We start from the raw sequence: 19,165 nt of genomic DNA on the forward strand, positions 1-19,165 counted from the left end.
GAGGCTTAGCTCCTCTTCTTCTCTACAACAGAGCTCTCCCTTGGGGAACACGGGCCTACTCCTTATCTGGGTGACTTTCTTGTGTACAAACAAATAAAGAGTTAACAAACCATTTCAAGTACGGAGCTTCTCTACACTATTCTGATAGTGACCTCTGTCTTAATTTGAGTATATTTTTCCAGCAATCACCTACTCAAAGCAGGGAGGGAAGGAGGAAGAGGGTGAGAGGGAGGTGTGGATGAGAGAGAGGGATGCAGAGGAAAAGTGGGAAAGAGAGAGAGGGAGAGGCAGAAGGGAAGGGAGAATTCTGTACAATCCTGCCAGGAACAGCAATGCCAGTTAGTCCCACATTACGTGGGAGGCTTTTATAATGAAAACCACCGATCATCAAAGTTACCTAGGTTTAGGAAACATTTCTCTCCTATCTTGTTTGCTGTTATTTATACGATAAGACTGCCTCCATCTTTCAAAATTTGTATTAGAAACACCCTCTTTCCACCATAATACTTTAGAGTAAGAAAAAAACCCTCAATACACAGTGAAGGAAGGGATTTTGGTTTATTCCAGTTGAAAGAACAAATAGCGTAGCAACTTAAATGCTCTGATTTTTACATCTGTCATGCTGTGGAGGTGTTCATGCTTAGCAAAGCTCAGACAACAGTGTGTAACTCTTAGTACAAAAAGCATATGACCTAAACTGTTCTTCCTCATAAAATACAGTAATGAAAACAGATAATAGCTGGTCTTGCACAGACAATTTTGTTAGATGCCACATGTTTGATATAATAACACAGCGTTGAATATTTCAGGCTTGTAAGTTTAATTTCTCTTTGTCCTGGTTTGATCAAGATAAGATCAGTCCTAAATTGCTTTCGAATATTAGCTGGGTACCATGAATGTATTTTGTATTCTCTCAACCATAACTCATTACATGGAACTTGCTTGGCATCAATAAGTCACTATCGCTTTTCTGTGTGTACGCGTGTGGGAGCGTGTGTGTGGCTCAATACCCTGCTGCTAGGCTATTTAGTGATAAAATCTGATATAATAAAATATTAATTACAGCTGAAAGGTTGGGTGAGAAATATGAACTCAATTACAGTCCCATATTGTGAACAAAGGGCAGGGTGAAAAAATCCTTTAGTTATAGAGGTTTGGGATAATAAAAGAACAACTAGAACATTAGGCTCAAGCTGAGTGCTCCCTAAAAGGCCACCTGTTATTAATCTTCACATCAGGCATAGAATTTCAACTAAATTAGGTCAAGATGAAAGATCGTTGCTGCTGATTTTTTTGACTTAACTAATTTAAAGATTTCTTTGTCTGAGCATTTTTTTCTTTGATGTCATTGCAATTTCATAATTAGAAATTTGTAACAACCACAAGGACACAGCAATTATAATTAAAGGTTAGATATCATACACGGTATGCAAAATGATCACCTTATATGGTATAAAAATAGATAACAACTAGCAGTTGATTCTAAAAGTATTTGTTTCAGTCAGATTGGCAGTTTCTCAGTGCCAAACTGTAGCAGATGTGCTCCCACCACCTTAGAAAGCCAAGTTTGGTTTTTTTTTCAAAAAATACCAGAAGTAGAATATAAATTATTGTAAGACTTCTTAATAAATACATTTCTGTTCACCTGTTCAACTTACCTGAGTGGGAAGTCAGATGAATTACCAAAGACTTAATAAAATGTGACCAGATTGCAAACAAGCACAACTGTGAGCCAAAGTTAGTCCAAACCAAATAATATGACCTTGAAAACCTATGCATAGTAGTGAATCATAAGAACTGAACAATCTTATCTATTATTGCAGGCTAAAATGTGCCATTATATCATAAAATAAGATTTTCATTGTCTGAAGAACTGTGTTTTCTATTAACAGTGTTTTCTATTTCAACAAATTTTGCTGAAACTATGGCAATATATTTTGGTACCAAGCCAGAAAACATACTTTCCATGAATTTACATTTATGATACTTGGAACAATCCAAAGACCATTTCAAAGCTTCTTAATCAGCTTTCTATTCTTTGCTTAATTTCTTTTTAAAAAGAACACAGAAAAAGGATGAGTTCATAAATACAAGATAAAAGTATCTTGGTACAGCAAGTGAGCTGCTTTTATAAGCCAATATTACACCATTTAACTCACCAGTTTTCAGGTTGCCAAGGCCCATTTATAAAACAACTGGAAAGCATGGAAAACGCAGTAAAGTCTTGTCACAGATTGAAAGGAATTAAAGAAAGCAAAACCGTCTAAAATAATTTAGTCTGAAAAAGAACGAGGTTAGAGGGAATCTGAAGGAAATATTCAAAACTGAAAGCCATGGCAGAGCTGACTGATCCTCTCTTTTCAATCTGTTGCAGCGAAAGAAAATACTGATGCACAACAGTATGGAAGTACAGATCAACAATGAAGAAACAAAAGGAAATGCCAGGAGTATAAACACATGCAAACCAACAACCTGTGAGATGACACAGCCCATCCTATCAGGATCAGTAGTAGCATTTCTGAAAGGCTATGCCTGACTCTCTGATATTCAAAGAAAGCTCGCTACTGCTTGCAAATTGTAGGTCTGCTTCTGACTAGAATGGAAAGATTCATTACAGCACGTTTTCAGCTCCAGCAAAGTCAGTGATGGTACCTGAACCATCAGATTCCACTTGGTTCCTTCCTACTACGTAAGGCAGGGTGCAAAGAAGAAACAAACTTGTTATTTTTCTTATTATAGGATATGACACAATGCTATTACCTAGTTTTCACAAATTAGGTAAAGAATAGATCTAGCAAGGTCTAAATGACCAGTTCACTTGGATTCCCAAGAAGACAGGAAGGCAGACTCCCACCTAACAGGGACTTTACTAGTTCTTAAAGTCTACATGGGATGAATGTGTTATGTCATTTCCACTAAATAATTTTGAGATTCAATTATTTTTTCAAGAAATGCTACACTCTGTTAGCATTCTACTACGTTCAGAGTTGCTGGATATAATATGATAAAACACTGTACTGAAATTAAAAGGAATGGAGTAACAGAAAAAGAGGCAGTCTTGGTGCAAGAGCCATTTCTACTTCCAAAGAAATGCAGGACTTGCACACCACAGGTTTCTTCCTCAATAGCCCTGAAGAAGATCAGTATCTACACAAAATATAAGATTAATTAAAAAAAAAAATACTTTGAGAAATAATGTGCTCTTAAAGAACAGGAAGATTTCCTCAGATCTAAATCCATATATGAATGGTAAGATATTCGATTGCCCATTCTCCTGTATTCAACTCCCAATTTATGTTTATTATATAAGATGCTGCATCCTAGAGCAGTGGTTTTCATTCTGTTCTCTGCAAATTCCTAGGGATGCACAGTTTGCAAATGGGAAGAAAAACAAATGTACAGTTCATGGATTTAAAATCACAACATAGAGATCTGCACATAACACTGCAATGTCTTCAGGGGTTTACAAATTAAAAAAAGTACATCACACATACTAAGAAAAAACTGATTGCAAGTAAGTGATATTCTAGTTCAGTATTTTCTAGTGGCCCATAAACTCTTGCAATGCTGTGACTATGCCCTGGAGAGCGTCCATGAGGTGTGGACACTCTTCAAATGTCATAATGTTCGTGTGTGTAACTATAGCAAGTTGTACAGCTCTTATTTATGGATGTGAAATAATATGCACATGCAAATTGATCAAGGAGCCTGGATATTACATAGAAATGAAGAAGTGGCAGAGCAGGAGATCAGCTAATGGATTAATGACACAATGTTAACGCTAAAAGAATGAGATCTTTCTATATTCGACAAAGCTGCGCACTGGAAACTCACTACTGAATTGTGAGGGGGAATTAAGCAAATAGATTTATTAAAATGAGTGGTTCAGTGGTTCATAAGTAGAGGGAAAATGCTTATTTTCTCCTTTTCTCAAGGATGTTCTGCAACCTGCTGGTTTGTGTGCAGCACAGAAAGAAAAATATTTGCTGAGGCAGCTGGATGAATACACAAGCCAATTTCAACAAGTTTTTTGATTCAAAGCTTGAAAATTGTTTACTGCTCATTAAAGCACTCACAGAGGATATGAAGTTTTTAATCTATTCAACCAGGGGATACAACGTGGAGCACGGAGAGACTAGCTCAAACAGATCTGCTGCGGTGGTTTAAGATGTTGTCTCATTTGTCCATTTCCTCCTTCTGCCAGATGCTATGCTTTCACGGGAGACTTGGTGGAAAGCAACACGTGCCTGTGCTTCAGATGCAACTGGAAAGCCGAGCGTTATCACCTAAGAAACCCAAGGCAGACACATTTTCTCCTGCTGACCCTGCTGTGGGAGAGCAGGGCCAAAGCAAAAATAACCACAACAAAACTCTCGCCTCTCAATGCTATCGCCTCTTTCCACAACTTGAATGCAGTGGGTCCTGGTCCAGCAATTTGGAAACGGGAGATTATTGTCTGTGTTCATTTTCATCCTTCCTTCTCTACAGAAAGGCTCTGCAGTGCACTCTAATCAGCAGTGCAGAATGATACAGGCAGATACAAAAAACCAGTCAGTTTTTGTGGCATTGTCCCCAGTTTCTCAGGAGTCCTGTGGATAAATACAAGGCTGACCTTCTATTCTGTCAGTGAAGGTATAAACTCTTCCTCCTCCCTGAAATGGGAATGAGTCTGGTAAGATTAGGTGGCATAGAAACCTTGGCAGCATGGCATTGCACAGTTCTTCCCACAGGAAATCTGGCTGTAGATAAAAGATTTTGCATAGTTCAGGATTACCACAACTATTAAATACAGATGAGATTTTGGCCTTGTGCTTCTACTACCCTGCGAGACTAATCTTGAAAACAGCTTCGGCTCTAGATGTGAGAACACAGTTAATTCATTCGCACTCGTCCGATTTCCCCGTGGTAATTTCTCCCTAAATACAACATTTTTATAATGCCTTGTACTTCTATCCTACCACTCTCTGAGACTGTTTTAGGCTGAGGCATTTACACTGCTCCTGACTAAAGAGTTGCTGCCTTCAGTTGTAGAGCCCAGTAAGTGACTCTAATGTTTCTTTATGTCATTTAATGTAATCCAGTTGAGCAGATTAGCTTTTACTTAGCAATGCTTTAGAGTCATGATGCTTGTTGTAAATGCCAGTGATTTCCTTTCCTACTTAAATGAACAGTGTAACAGAAAGAGTTTTCAATGTTAATGTTCAGTAAAATGCGTACTCTTTCAGCATCCAGTATGGGAAATGACAGTGTTTCACTCGGAGCACATCTATAGCTTTTCTTCCTCTTTTCATGTAGCGTTCCTCTTTATTCTTTCATGTCCTTAAATACTACTTAATACCAAATAAAAGCATTCACTTGTTTCCTACAATGCATGATCAAAATGCTTTAGTACACACAGAATGGGTCAATCAAATATTACTTATACTGAGAGTTAGGAATTCGCCCAAATTACATTTTCCTGGAAACCACAGTCCTCCTGCCATACCTTTATGCATTAGTAACAGAATCTTTTTTAATGAAGCCATTTAGTGTTTGCTAGTGAATAAAGGACTCGAATAAACTTGCTCAAAAAACACAATACTGGAAGAAAAAATCCTAAGGTCAATGGCTGTATGAAAATGCAACATTGTCAAAGAATCTACGGGAAAGGTAATTAAAATGGTACAGGTTACTTCTGTGTTGTAACCTAAATTATGAAAAAGAACAAATGTGCTCCCTGATGAAGACAACCCTAGTCTGTGTGAGCATCTTGACAGAAACTTGTGCTTTTTTGGGGGTTGTCATGTACAGAAAACTGAAAAGGGACCTTTGGCAGCACAGTGCCGTGTGACTAACTCACACAATACCACATCACATAATCGTTTCTACAAATTTACCTAGCACCACCTTCCTGACATTTACATCTGTACATATTTCAGAGCTTCAGTTCACCCCTGGGTAGAGACTTATATTTGAGTTGTTTATTTACATGCTCTCTGAACTGAAATTGTTCTTCTCCCTCTCTGAAGTTTATTCTTCTGATGTATTTTTAGAAAACAACCGTGTCTTCTCTTGGCCTTAACTGGCTAGCTGAAGCAAGTCTAGTTCTCTCTGTTCCTCCATGTGTAACACAGGTTTGCCAATTCCCTGATCATTTATGCCATAACTCTCTGCTGCCGTGCTGCTAGTAAATGAGTATTTCTTGGTAGATCAGAACTAGGCACAGGAGTTCACATGAGGTCCTGCCAGTGTCTTGTACAAGGGCATTTATAGATTGTCACCTTTGCTGGAAACCCCACCTGCTGTGTACAGTCTATTTGCCTATCTCACAGTCATGCCATGTTTTGATGATTAACAGTCATATCACAAGCCATCGATGCACACTTTCTTCTCCTCTGTTTTTTACAAAAATGAGCCTATCGTACAACATGCATCCTTGTTATTAGCTCATAAAATGCAAACTTTGCATCTCATCCTATCTGTAGGAGGTTAATCCTGAAGGCTAGTCAATATTTTCTGTGCAGCATTCCAATCCAATGCTGCAGGCAGGATCTGCTTTTACTGCCAAATGGTTTATAATGTGTTATATTTATATTTGATATCTATATACAAAATGTGCAGAATGTTATTGGGTCACTTCTCAGTTGATCATAGAATCACAGAATGGTTCGGGTTGGAAGGGACCTTTAAGATCATCTAGTTCCAACCCCCCTGCCATGGGCACCTCCCATTAGACCAGGTTACTCAATGATAATTCAGTACTTCACAATACAGCACAATGAACATGTACTTACATCATGACCACTAGTTTAGAGCTCTTGTGAGCCACTTAAAAATACATAGTTAAATACGTATGAAAGAAAAGCAACTGAATCTCAAGAACTGCAGAAAAATATCAAGTATATGACATGGTTAAAGTACAGAAAGATTGACCTGCAACATTGCCAAGGCTTCAGTTCTAACAGGGCCGAAGCAATCATGGCTTCCAATAAGACCTTCAAGATTGACTTGAGTGCTTATTTAGTCAAATGGGTGAACAATCACTAAAAGGAACTCCATATTTTTCACTTGGGACAACTCAGTTCAGTGTCACTCAAGAGCAAAATTACTGATGAGATTCAAACCTTCATTAAAAAAAAAAAAAAAAAAAAAAAAGAACTGTGGTGAGATGATAAGCCACAGTGGAAAATCTAATTTCACATTGGCATTAAGGATATGGCAAGCGCACACGAATAATACACAGTAAGATCAACAGCAAAAGCTCCCAAAGACAGCAATGGGTTCCATGTGCCTGACAATTCCTAACCACAGTTCCACAGGAATTTAGAATGGGTCACTCAGCACTGTGGCTACAAACTAACATATAGTACTGTGACACACATTTTCAGAAAATGACTTTAAAATGTCTCCAGAAAGTACATCCCCACATAATCCTGTTCAACAACCTCTCGGGGAAATGTAGCTGACTCACATACTCCCCCTTCAATCCTTCCACAGCACACAGTAAAATGAAAACAAATCCCTGGCGTACTTCAGTAAACACAGGGCAACAGCATTTCTTTCTTACACTTTCAAGGAGTGCTCTGGTTGTTCTGCATCTGAACTCAGGTATGTATGAACTGGGTACACTTTTAAAAATCATGCAATGCACTAATTTCCAGTGGTGTTCATAACTATTTCATTGTGCTTCTTACATTAAACACCCCTCTCTCTCTCAAGATAAGTGCCCAGAAATAAACTTGAGCCCCCTACACAGTCATTGGGAGAGAGAACCATGTCTTGTTACAACTCCAGAGCGCTAGTCTGAGATGAAAGTGGAATTGTACCTGTCATACTATCTCTATAGGGTGATCAATGAGCCCGTAACTGAGGAACTACCTAAACTCAGCCAGATGTAGATGCTTACATTTAAAGACCTGAAAGGCACTTTATTTGGGGCTTTACTGTATAGGTCTACATCTCATTAGGATACAAATGTCTGAGCTGTCTCATGAGAAATGTGACAGACATGCCAGCTCTTTCCACAATAACCTAATGACTTGAGCATGTTGTCAGAAACTGGAGGCCAGGGTTCAATACTGTTTTCCACCTGAGAGGCTTTCACCGTACTGCTCCCACCCCCTAGCCATCCGAACAGTGTTACTGTGGTCTCCCGCGGACGTTGACCTAGCATGCAAACAGAAATACAAGAAGAATCAGAGAACCAGGAGAGCATTCATGAAGGAACCTGTCTAATCAAATGGAGAATCTCCGTATCCTGTCCATTACTTCCGTTTTTATTCAATGACAGTCTAAAATATAACATATTAAAAGTCCTGTGAGAAAGGAACAAGGACTTCAGGTCTCTTGCTTGCCCAGGAGGAGCTTTAGGAACTTTGTGCTCCTAGTTAGAGGTTCCTACTGCTTCACTGAGAACACTGAGATACTTGAGAATAGGCTGGTGGCCTACACTGAGCTGTCTAAAATCCATCTAAGCTATACGCGTGAACAGGAGATTAAACAGAGAAATACAACACTATCCTCCTTGTTTGAAAGGTCCCCAGTAGGGCTTGGGCACCAGCCAGCTACCACTCTCCTCAAAATTTCTAGACGTGAATCAGGGCACACTCCCAACTGGCAATGGGTAGGTGGTCATTGTGCCTGGGAGCTCTGCAGTATGAACATGGACTGCTTTTAGCCAGTCGGCCTCAGTACTAGAAAATGGTACAGGGCATACAAAATTCACAGTAAATATGCATGCTTAAAGTCTGAAGTCAAGTAGGCTAAGCTGGGCGCTGAGTAGCCATTCCTTGGAAAGGGATCATGGAAAAACGACACTGTTCTGTTCCTTGCATGCTCAGAGACCAAGCTGCTCATTTTAGTAAGCAGATTTATGAAAAACGTGTTTTATCAATTCTAACTGAAGTTGGCGGTCCAGAGAAAGCAAAACAGGGTATGAGTTCCAAGACTTTATGATTCACCAGTTGACTTGCTGTTGGACTTCCGCCTTCACCAGGGAGACTGGAAAAACCCAGTGGTCCGGAGGATGTCAGCAGAGAACTAGCTAGCTTAGCTGAAATGGACTGTCAGAATGAGAGGTAAGCAATACAGAGAAGACTACCACTAGGAATGATGCAAAGATATGGTCTCCACTGCATCCTACTTAAGGTCAGCATGTAGACGGAAGATTAAAAAAAAAACCAAAAACCAAAAGCAGAGCCTCATAACAGTGCAGCAAACTTTTCAGTTGCTAAGTATAACCAAAACCCATAATAAAGTATTGATGACTTATGAAACTGAAAAATGCCTTCAGAGATATGGAATAATCTAGTCTCTCTTTTATTCTGGAATTGCCCTAGCTTGCTTTATTTATCATAGATTAATTTTTATTAATCACATTGCTAAATGACAGATAGCATTACGTGCTGGGTTCTCAGTTCTCTTTAAATTACTATTTAAAGAAATCAAGAATCAATGCTCCTTTTACCCAGGGACTATGTGAGAAGTCACAGTAAAAGGAAATTTCTGAACAAGCCATCAGGACATGTGAAGCTGCACCACGCATGCCCAGGCAACACGTACCATAAATTCTAACTCAAGTCACAAGTAAAAATCCAAGGACAAGTTCTACTGCATAACAAAAAAGAATTACAGCATTTTTACAGCATAAGCAATTATTGTACTGTTCCCTCAATGAAACTGAAATTGACCCTTCCGCTGTAAATAATTATACTTGTTGCTATAAAGAAGTAACAATTATGGGCATTAATAAAACCCCATCCCTTCTGAATCACAGACATCCTCAAACAAGTTTACTGGCTGCCTTACAGGTTGTAAAACTTTGATTTGGAAATACAGTTTGCAGGCAAAAGCTGACCCTACAGCATACAGTTCAAGTCTTTATATTTACAGACCCTTAAACAATAGAAAGGATGCTTGTGGCAAGCAAATTAAAGAATGGACAGTAAGTTCCCTTCATGCTCTTTAGACCTTCTGGTCTCACAGTATTTCAAAAGGCTATATTTTGAACAAGACATTTCATAATACTAGTAAGTTAGTAATGCTATTTGACTGAGTATTGCAACATTATTTCAACATAACCATTTCTTTATCATAAATCCACCAAATATCTAGACTGTTTTATCAATGAGCTCTTGAAAGGCCAGAGTTCACTTTTCATTTTATTGGGAAGCTTTCCAAATCTCTCCTGGTTAATGCACAGTTTTAATATTTCTCTCCTCAGCTGCGTCTATGTAAGATTTCCTTTTTTCTCATTACTGCATTACCATGTAATGTCACTGGGAATAGAAGAAGATTACAATAACATGCTAGCGTTACATAACGTGCTAGGTAGGAATTGTGAGAGGACAGAGCTAAAAATACAGATATTGCAGTGCTTTTATTTGCATGTGCTGTTTCCATGTTTTTGTCCACACAGAATGCTAACACGTCTCCTGTTGTGCCAATCAGTATTCTTCCATTTCAAAACTCATTTGTTCCCTTATAATTGTACTCATCATGCCTGCCTCCATAATTCATGCACGGGAAATTAATGCTGCACTCTTACCATGCAACATAGAAACTCAGACTGCGATACCAGTACGTTGTCTTCTCTGAGAAGTGGATTGCAACTGTGAGGCCCAGCCCTGTGGCTGCCATGGACTCACAACAGCCATGCAAGTGCCCCGTGGTCTCTTCAAGATTATGGAAAATATCTTGAAACTTTTGTCTTCAGAGTGCTTGAAGCCCTGCTGCTTTTTAGGTTCCAATGATATCAGCCATGGATTTCCAAACAGCCTGGCTAGCTTGTTAGCTTTTGCTTGGATTTCTTGATTGCCAGTGAAACAATTTAATCTGCTGATCTGCCGACCAGGTGAGTGTTTTTGTGAAGATGAATAAAGGTAAGTAGTGGCTTCTCGGGAAGGCCATCAGTCAGATTGGAGGGTCCTGCAAAAGCTCTCTCAGGCTTCAGTTGATCCCATTTCTACAGATGCAAGTGTCTGAACAGTCCTGCATGCCCTAACTGATGTGGCACAAGGAGTGTAAACTCCTGCTGCCAGCCCATGAGAAAGTGAGTAGACACAGTGACAAACCAGAGGGGCTGGCCAGACACTTAGAAGACTGATCCTCATGGCACCAGTCATGCTGAAGAAAAGAGATGAGGCCCTAAGACACGTTGTCCTTCTTTGCAATGTGTGTGGCAGGGACGGGAAGGCAACTGTGACCTCCACTTCATGTGCAATGCACTGTGGTTTCAGTGGGGAACTGTTGCATTACATATGAGTCTTTGCGTTTCAAAGATGACCACCTCAGTTTAATGTAGTCCTTCCTACTGCTAATCAGTAGGTAGGAATTAGGTGTCCTCTGTCATTCGTTTAGGAATCACTACACTATGAGTGTTGTTGAAACGGCTAAACCACATACAGAATGAAGTACTCCTTGGACTTGGGCTGACAAAGGTTTCTTTACACCGTGCATCTTCCTTTGAATCATGCTGCTCCTATCCCAGGGACCATGTGCAGATGGCCTTAATACCACTTGTGACAATGAGGCCAGTATTTACAGGGTGCCTTTAAAGGTCTGAACTAGGCCAATAAGAAATGTAAATCTCTGTGGAATTTAGACAATCTGAACACATCATGAAGTGTTTACCTTATGAAGTAGTAGAAAGGAGTGCTTATCACTTTAGATAACACATAGTTTGAAATTTCTATGGTAGTTTTCAGCTGCACTTCAAAATACTTAACAACTTAATATGGCCTTTTGGGATGAAATATACATAACTTCTTCAGGGAAGAGAGATTAAAAGTATATTTCAAAACTAAGCACTTCAAGTAAAGATATGTTTGCTTTATTTTCCCAGTAGAGTTGTTATTTAGGGCACCCAACCTGCATGCTGAAGAAGTTGGGCACACTGATGATAAAGGGGATGCATTGAGAGTACACAGACTGCCTTCACTCTAGCACACTCTCAGCTTTCAACTCGCATAATTCCAAGTTTATTTGCTTCCTTCTGCATGTTTTCTTTAAGGTACTTTTAAATTATACTACTTGGCAATTGCTGCAATTCTGTCTGTGCTTTGCAGCCCCAGGTGCTGCAGGACTGATCCTACATACTCAGTGCGGGAGGTACCCTGGCATCCTAAATGCCAACTGTTGCATGCATAGGGCACTGCCAGCTGGTACGCTTGGCCCTCCAGTTCTCTTACTTTAGGCTGGAAGAGGAAAGTACCAACTGTCTGTGTTGTCTACAAGAGCAGAGAGGGTGGATAAACAGGCTAATCATTAACTGATTAGAAGGGTTTAACGGGGCAAATCCAGCTGAGCCAAACTCTGTAATGTAATATGAGAAAGAGACCAGGAGGCAGAGCAGAGCCTGGATGGTCTGGTCTTCTTTCTTACCCTTCTTGCTCCTTTCCCCAGCCTGCTGCTCCCAGAGTGCTTGCTATCGCCAGGTGGTTCTGGTATTATCTGGACCAAAATCTTTGGGATGTTCACTGTTATGGCTTTTTGAGGATGTGGCACAGAATAGAGGAGGAGGATGGTACAGTGACAGCACTTTGCTGATTATGTAAGCAAGATAAACGAAGCGAAAACATTCAACCTTTATCACGGCAAGACTGAATGGAAATCTATGCGGCAAAGAAAACTTGCTTCTCCCTGCTGAAGCTAAAAGCTTCCAGGAAAACTTTTCCTGAGAAGGTCATAAGAACCTTTTATAATGGAATGCGGCAAACAATCTAAAGCTCTTTCTAACGTAGATGAATATATAAATAACACTAAACACATGCAGTCACCGGGCATTACATTTTTTATTTCTGCATATGAGCCGGGCCTTTCCAACACAATAGCATTCCTTAGTTGAAGAAAATGGAACCAACCAATCCATGTACCTGCAGACGATTTGGCCCCGGGGTCTTTAAACTTTAGGCTAACTTGCCCTGAAGAAGTAAGAGGTACAAATGATACTGCCTTGGAAGAGTGAGTCCCTCAATAGGTGCTGAAGAGCCCTCACAGAAAAAAATATTTGCATCTGTATGCTTTTTATGCAAATTCTGTAAAACTTTACTGACTCTTACTTACAAGTATCTTTGAAAAATAGAGATTATCCACAGTAAGAGATACAATACACAATTTCCACAGAGCCATCACCTTAAATTAAAAAAAAGCCTTGCAAATTACAGTCATTCTGAAAATCAAAATAGCTTAGCCAGCTGTTAAAGAAGTGCATACATGCATCATTACTGAATGCATTACTGCTTTAAACACATATAATTCCGAAATAATCTCCTTGAAATAAACACAATCACTGCCATAAAGCATGTTGGACCTGAAATTGAAGACAAAGCAAGCAGTATTTGTTGTATTAAAACTCTGACAATACACATTTTAATCATGTCCAGTCTTACGAATTCTAAAACAACCTGGAATGCCATTTGGCCTTCGTGATTAATGTGTACTTTATCATTGTAAACAGAGCTTCCTGAACATTTCTATAAAGTCTGCTTTTTGAATCAACATTTAAACAATCAGCATTGCCCTTTCTCTCCTTTTACGTTGTGGTGGTTGTGTGCAGATTCTAAATAAGGTATAAGATATCAGGATTTTTCATATTTAAGCAGAGAAAAAGAATTTAATCACAGAAAAAAAGCTGGAATTCTGAGTGACCTCAGGTATTAGCTTTGTTGACTTGAATGGTAGAATTTGTGCTCTCCTTATCCATCTCAGGAATTAAAGAATTTTATGTGACATGGCTGATGGGTTGATCAATAAAACAACAACAATCATTTACACTGCAAGTTTAGCGCAGTTTCAAAAATCTGCATTAACCAAGACGGTAGTTGTAGCAGAATCAATAGACAAGGCATCTTGCTTAGTGGTGCAAATAAATGAAGTATGACTAAACTTTTAGCACCCAATGAATACAGATGCAGATGATAAAATACACGTGCAGAATGTGTTCTGCAAGCTACGCAATGACAGTGTGCTTGAGAGTGTAATGCACAATAAAATGTTAAAAGGAAATTCTTACTTTAATTTTCACTCTGCTTCACTCAGTATTTGCATTGTGAGCCTGCAGTCAGCATTCATTGTATTTTGAGACCTGTTGCAAAGGACCTTGTTAAATTCGCTCCTGTGTGTTTATGTCAGTGCTATAGCTTCACGTTACTTTAAATTTCTCCTCCTATTTTCCTAACCACTCATCCCCTTATTTGGCACACTTTAATCTCCTAACTAGCTCCTTTCTATTGTCAGTGAAGTTTCTGATGTGTCACTACTGCTATAGGAGTCAATCATCTTTAGTTCTGATACAGATAAAAGGAATGAAACTGCTTTTTCATTAATGGTCTAATACGTTTGTGTTTAAACAACAATGACTCCAACTGGTACTATTTTAATCCAGATGCTTGAATTCAGAAGGACTACACTATAGCTTTGTGAGATAAATGAAGACAAACATCAGATCATTCTGTTTCAAATCTAATCTGCTAAATCAAACAGTTTAATTGAATCTGCTTTAATTGCTTTCTCTTTTTTTCTCAGTTGGTTCAAACTTCTCTGAAGTGTTACATTTCCTTTTCTAAAAGTTATCTGAATGACCAACAGGATGGCATTTCCTAAATGCAGACCTACATACATACAATACATGATGCAACAATGAATACCTTGCACAGTAAAAAAACCCATTCATATGAAACATTGAATATTCTGAAGAAACCAAAAGAACCGAAAGATTTTCACTCACGCATACAGGAGTATACCAGATATGTATTTCCCAGACAAACAGAAATTACCAAAAACCTTAGCATCACGATGAAAACAATTGATAGTCATTAACTACAGGTGTAAATTCTTCCTATAGAAACAAAAGAAGTAACCATTTCTGATGATACCTGATGAGCCAAAAGGAAAAACATCCTAAAGCTCTGAAAAATCTGTATTTCTCTCATCTGTATTTTCATTTATTCAGAGTATTGAGCTCGTTACTGGTTCTCATTCAAAATACCTAACCATTTCTCTGTTTTCTTCACTGAAAAGCAGGCCTCTTTTATTCTAATCAATGAAGGACTTACCCAGTACCATGTATGTGGCGGTGAAATAAACCTCTACAAATTGGAAATTCATTAATGGGCACTACATAACACTAAAGAATCTGAGCTACCAGTTTTCCGGGTTGATTTTTTTCCCTGTTTTTGCTATCATGGTCAATTAAATCTAAATACTTTATGAATGTTACAGTACATATTGTTTAAATTCGCTTACTTACTAAGAGTTTATTATCTTAAATCTGTGAAGTAAACAAGAAGAGTGAATATTAAAGACAGCAGCTCAGTATAAAAATGTGATATGCCCTTGAACTTATAACACTGCAGTAAGCAATTACCTTAAAGAAGCCACCCACACAACAGAACTACGGCTTTGTTCCTTATCTTCAAAGAACAAGCCACTTGCATCTGGATCAAATCCTTTAAACAATACACGAACACTCAACATCAAAGCACTTTCATTTTCTTCAGTTATTTAATTTAATTAGAGCTAATACAGACATGAATTTAGACACTGACTGCTGTGTAGAAAATCCCCAGAAAACATGTTCAAGAAATTAATCAATTTGGTTTTAATTTTATAAAGATTTTTTCCCCGGTACCTGACAGGAGCGCCTCTGCTCTGTGCAGGTTTCAGCAAGACTGTCACAGTGCTGTCAGTTTGATTCAAAGGTGTTTCAAGTTCATACGGTGGCATAGAGGGTGCTGGAATAAGAAAATAAAAGAGGCAAAAATAATCATTATTCCTGTATTTCTTCTTTCAAGAGCTGTATCTTTATTTGACTAGGTAATTTTAAAGAATTCTTCAAATATAAAGACCATATTATAAGTCTAAGATGCTTGCTGTTACAACACAAGTGTGAGACAACTGTTAAATAACTTCAGTGAGGGAAAAAAAAAAACAACCAAACAAAGGAATCCCAGCTCACTGCCAATTTCAAGACAGGAAACAGATACTGGTAGGAGTAAGTTTGCACAAAGCATTGAAAATCCATGACTTGGAAATTAAAAGTTATCTCAAGAAAAGCAAATGTGCAAATGTGCATGTTGAAGTGACTACAGCTTTTGAAACTAAGCCCAGCTTTCTCAGTATGTCAGTGGTATTAGGCTGCTCTCTCAGAATTTGTCATTCCTGGAATTTTAACTAGTGCTGTAACTGTCTATTGTCCACCACAGACATAATTTACAATAATGAAGCGGGATTATCACCATGAGAGCGTATCTTAGGTTTGAAGCCACACTCAACAGCACTTTTGCAAACTGTGTCTTCATTGAGGAATTACAGTTATGATTAAAACAAACGATGCCTCAGTTATTGTCTTTTACTGTTGCTACTTTTTTCACTGCTATCATGTAGTCCCATTTTTATCATTATATTGGATGGAAGGCTGCTCAGTTAATTGGTTGTTTAGCAGTCTGTCGTATCCTTATTGTCCGGTAGTTAATGATGATACACAACTAACAGATTTAAAGGCTATAGAAGCAAAAAGTGGCCATTGCAATCTCCTCTGACCACAGGAATAACGCAGGGCAGTGAACTCCCCTAAACTAATTCCTGCTTGAAAAAGAAAATACATCTGGTGGGGGAGAAGATCTTTTCTTTAGCAGGTTCTTCTATTGGCTAATTACACTTCATGTTGAACATGGAGACCTATTTGGCATCTCAATTTGTTTAGCTTCATCTTCCAGCCACTGGAATACTTTGTGTACCATACTGACGAAGTTACTCAGTATATTATGCTCCACGTACAGATAGTATCAACCTCTAGGCTCATCTAGCAAACTAAATAGCTCCAACAATGTGAGTCTTTCTTTAAAGTGTATTTTCCAATACTTTTCACCTTACCAGTCGCAGCTGCATCTACTTGAAAAGTATATGAACGTCTCTTTCCTTTATCCATATTGCCCTATATACCCAAGTAAGGATTGTATTAATACTTTTGTCCACAACTCTTCGGTCAGCTATGAAAACATTAACATCTTCGTCGCTTTTCACTGATATTCACCAGTTTTGAAACGCTTCACAAATAAAAAAAGTAGTCTTCAAAAAAATCCTTGTAAGCTGAGAGGGTTTTATTCTGTTTACAATTCCAGACAAAAGGCACTAACATTTAGACTAATCATTTTAAGTAAATTGGGTACCTGCTTCGAGAAGCCTAAGGGCATAATATTCAACAGTGCTTTAGAGATACAGACAGAATTTTCATGTATTTCAGTTTTGAATATCCAGATCTTGTTCACATAATGTCCCTTTCTTAAGTTGACCATCCTGAAAATAAGGGAAGCACAGAGAAGCATCTCCAAAAAGCTTTCTTAACTCTGAATGGTTTTGGAACACTGTAAGCGTCATTTCTTGCCCTTGGTCTACTGCCCACATCTTAAAAAGTCTTGTAATCTTCCTAACTTATTCTTAGTCTCCCTCCACCAAAATTGTCTTCCTGTCCAGGATATGAGTTGTGGTTCCCCCAGTCCCAGCTTTCAGTCCTGGCTCCTTTTTCTCTTCTCTACAGATACTTGGACGTTATCTATTCTTACACTTTTCTCCTGTCTAGGTTAGGACTCTTCCTCTTACACACTGCCCCCACATAAAGGAGCTTATCAATTCACAGAGAAAACAGGAGATACTCCTCCTGTTCACAGTTTTTGCAACTGCACATGCTGGTCTTCAGCCGCAGAAAGCTCAGATGCACTAAACGGTAAGGCCCTTACAGACTCTGTCTGCACTGGGCCACACCGAGACGATGAACATGCAGGCATGTCTCTAAAAGCTTAGAGAACTTAAATCTATTTATTAAGGATGTCATCTGCAGTGACATTCCCTACTCAGTTGTGTCAAGTTTCCCCCATTTGTGTGCAAACTGCAACATTTACAAATTGCCCAAATCTGGACAGATTTTCAGAGGGCTGGCTCAGAGTAATGTCTCTCTTTTGCTAAATATTTAAATCCCTGTTTGAAAGCACTTCAGTAATGTATCAGTCACCAGAATTTTTCATGATGTCAGCCATGTTCCTGAAATGGATGAAATTCTTCTTAGTATGAAAGGCAGCATACAAAATTTCAGCCCACACAGATAACTTTTCACAGTTACATGCAACAGAAAACAGTCTTCTAATAGAGTGCCCATCAATTTTGATAGCAGGCCCTGTTACAAGCTCTGCTTCTGGTAATACGTATTTACATACAGATCACTTCATCCATCAGTGCCAATCACACAACTGTAGAATAAAACATGGCAACTATTTACAGTACAGAATAGTACTACTCAAACACTTAAGACAGGAAATTAAGAGTATTTTATTCAAATGAAAATGCAGTCTAGAGTCAGACAAATTAAAATACAATGACTCAATTCAGAAATCGGTCTGAATGCACTGTTGCCACCTCATCTGTTCTAAAAAACAGTGAAACGTTTCATCCATAAATGTTCAGCATTTTCATTTCACATCTCTCCAAAATGGAGAGCAGTGGCCACATGAAGAGCCTCAAAGCCTTAAAGTGAGACAATGAGATCACAAGCCCACAGCACTGCAAAGAGGGTACCATATTCAAAAGCTAAAATTTCAGTTGTGATTTTTCAATGACGCTAAGAAAAGTATGCATTCTGCTTCTATTTTAAATTCATCCAAAGACTGGCTTTAACTACCCAAAGACAAGTCATAAGCATTCCCTGTTAGTACAGAGACTAACATGAAGTCATGAGAGAGCGGGGTGCACACAAGACGGCTTGCAGAACTTCGCCGCGTGGTAGCTCGGAGGTTAGTCTCATGCCCGCAGTATCTGTTCAATGAGTTTTAGTTGGTGACATGTCACCTTTAGAAAAGAACAACAATGTAAGATCCAGCTTTGTTGCCAAATACCCAGATTCTCCTTCGCGCTCAATAGTCTCCCTCCTTCCTCATTCTAATAAGGCTGATTCTCCCATCCTCACTCATAGCAAGTCTGGCTATGTCAGAAGTTGATTTCTGACAGAGAAAGTTTCTGCTCAGTATAGGAAAGGGGATGGAAAATGAACCTCATCATTACAGACCAGTGTTAATCATGTTTAGACTTTCCATAAAGAATAATTTTCTAACGTGAAAATTAACGACTTTTTTTTTTATCTCTACCGACACCAGTATTGGCAATAATTTCCACCTCGCATTAATTGCCTTTTCCTATG

General features: G+C 38.7%; 1 protein-coding gene across 15 annotated transcripts in view; it reads right to left on the reverse strand.

Moving 5' to 3' along the window:
• The window catches only part of PTPRM (protein tyrosine phosphatase receptor type M), a 482,403-nt gene that overhangs the window by 193,714 nt on the left and 269,524 nt on the right, over positions 1–19,165 (reverse strand). For all 15 annotated transcript variants that reach the window (XM_074576689.1, XM_074576685.1, XM_074576684.1 and 12 more), the window contains exon 11: positions 15,608–15,710. In XM_074576689.1, coding sequence (XP_074432790.1) covers positions 15,608–15,710 — 103 coding nt within the window. The remainder of the gene's footprint in view (positions 1–15,607; positions 15,711–19,165) is intronic.

The sequence above is a fragment of the Larus michahellis genome, chromosome 2 (genome assembly GCF_964199755.1).
Source record: "Larus michahellis chromosome 2, bLarMic1.1, whole genome shotgun sequence".
NCBI classification, from domain to species: Eukaryota; Metazoa; Chordata; class Aves; order Charadriiformes; family Laridae; genus Larus; species Larus michahellis.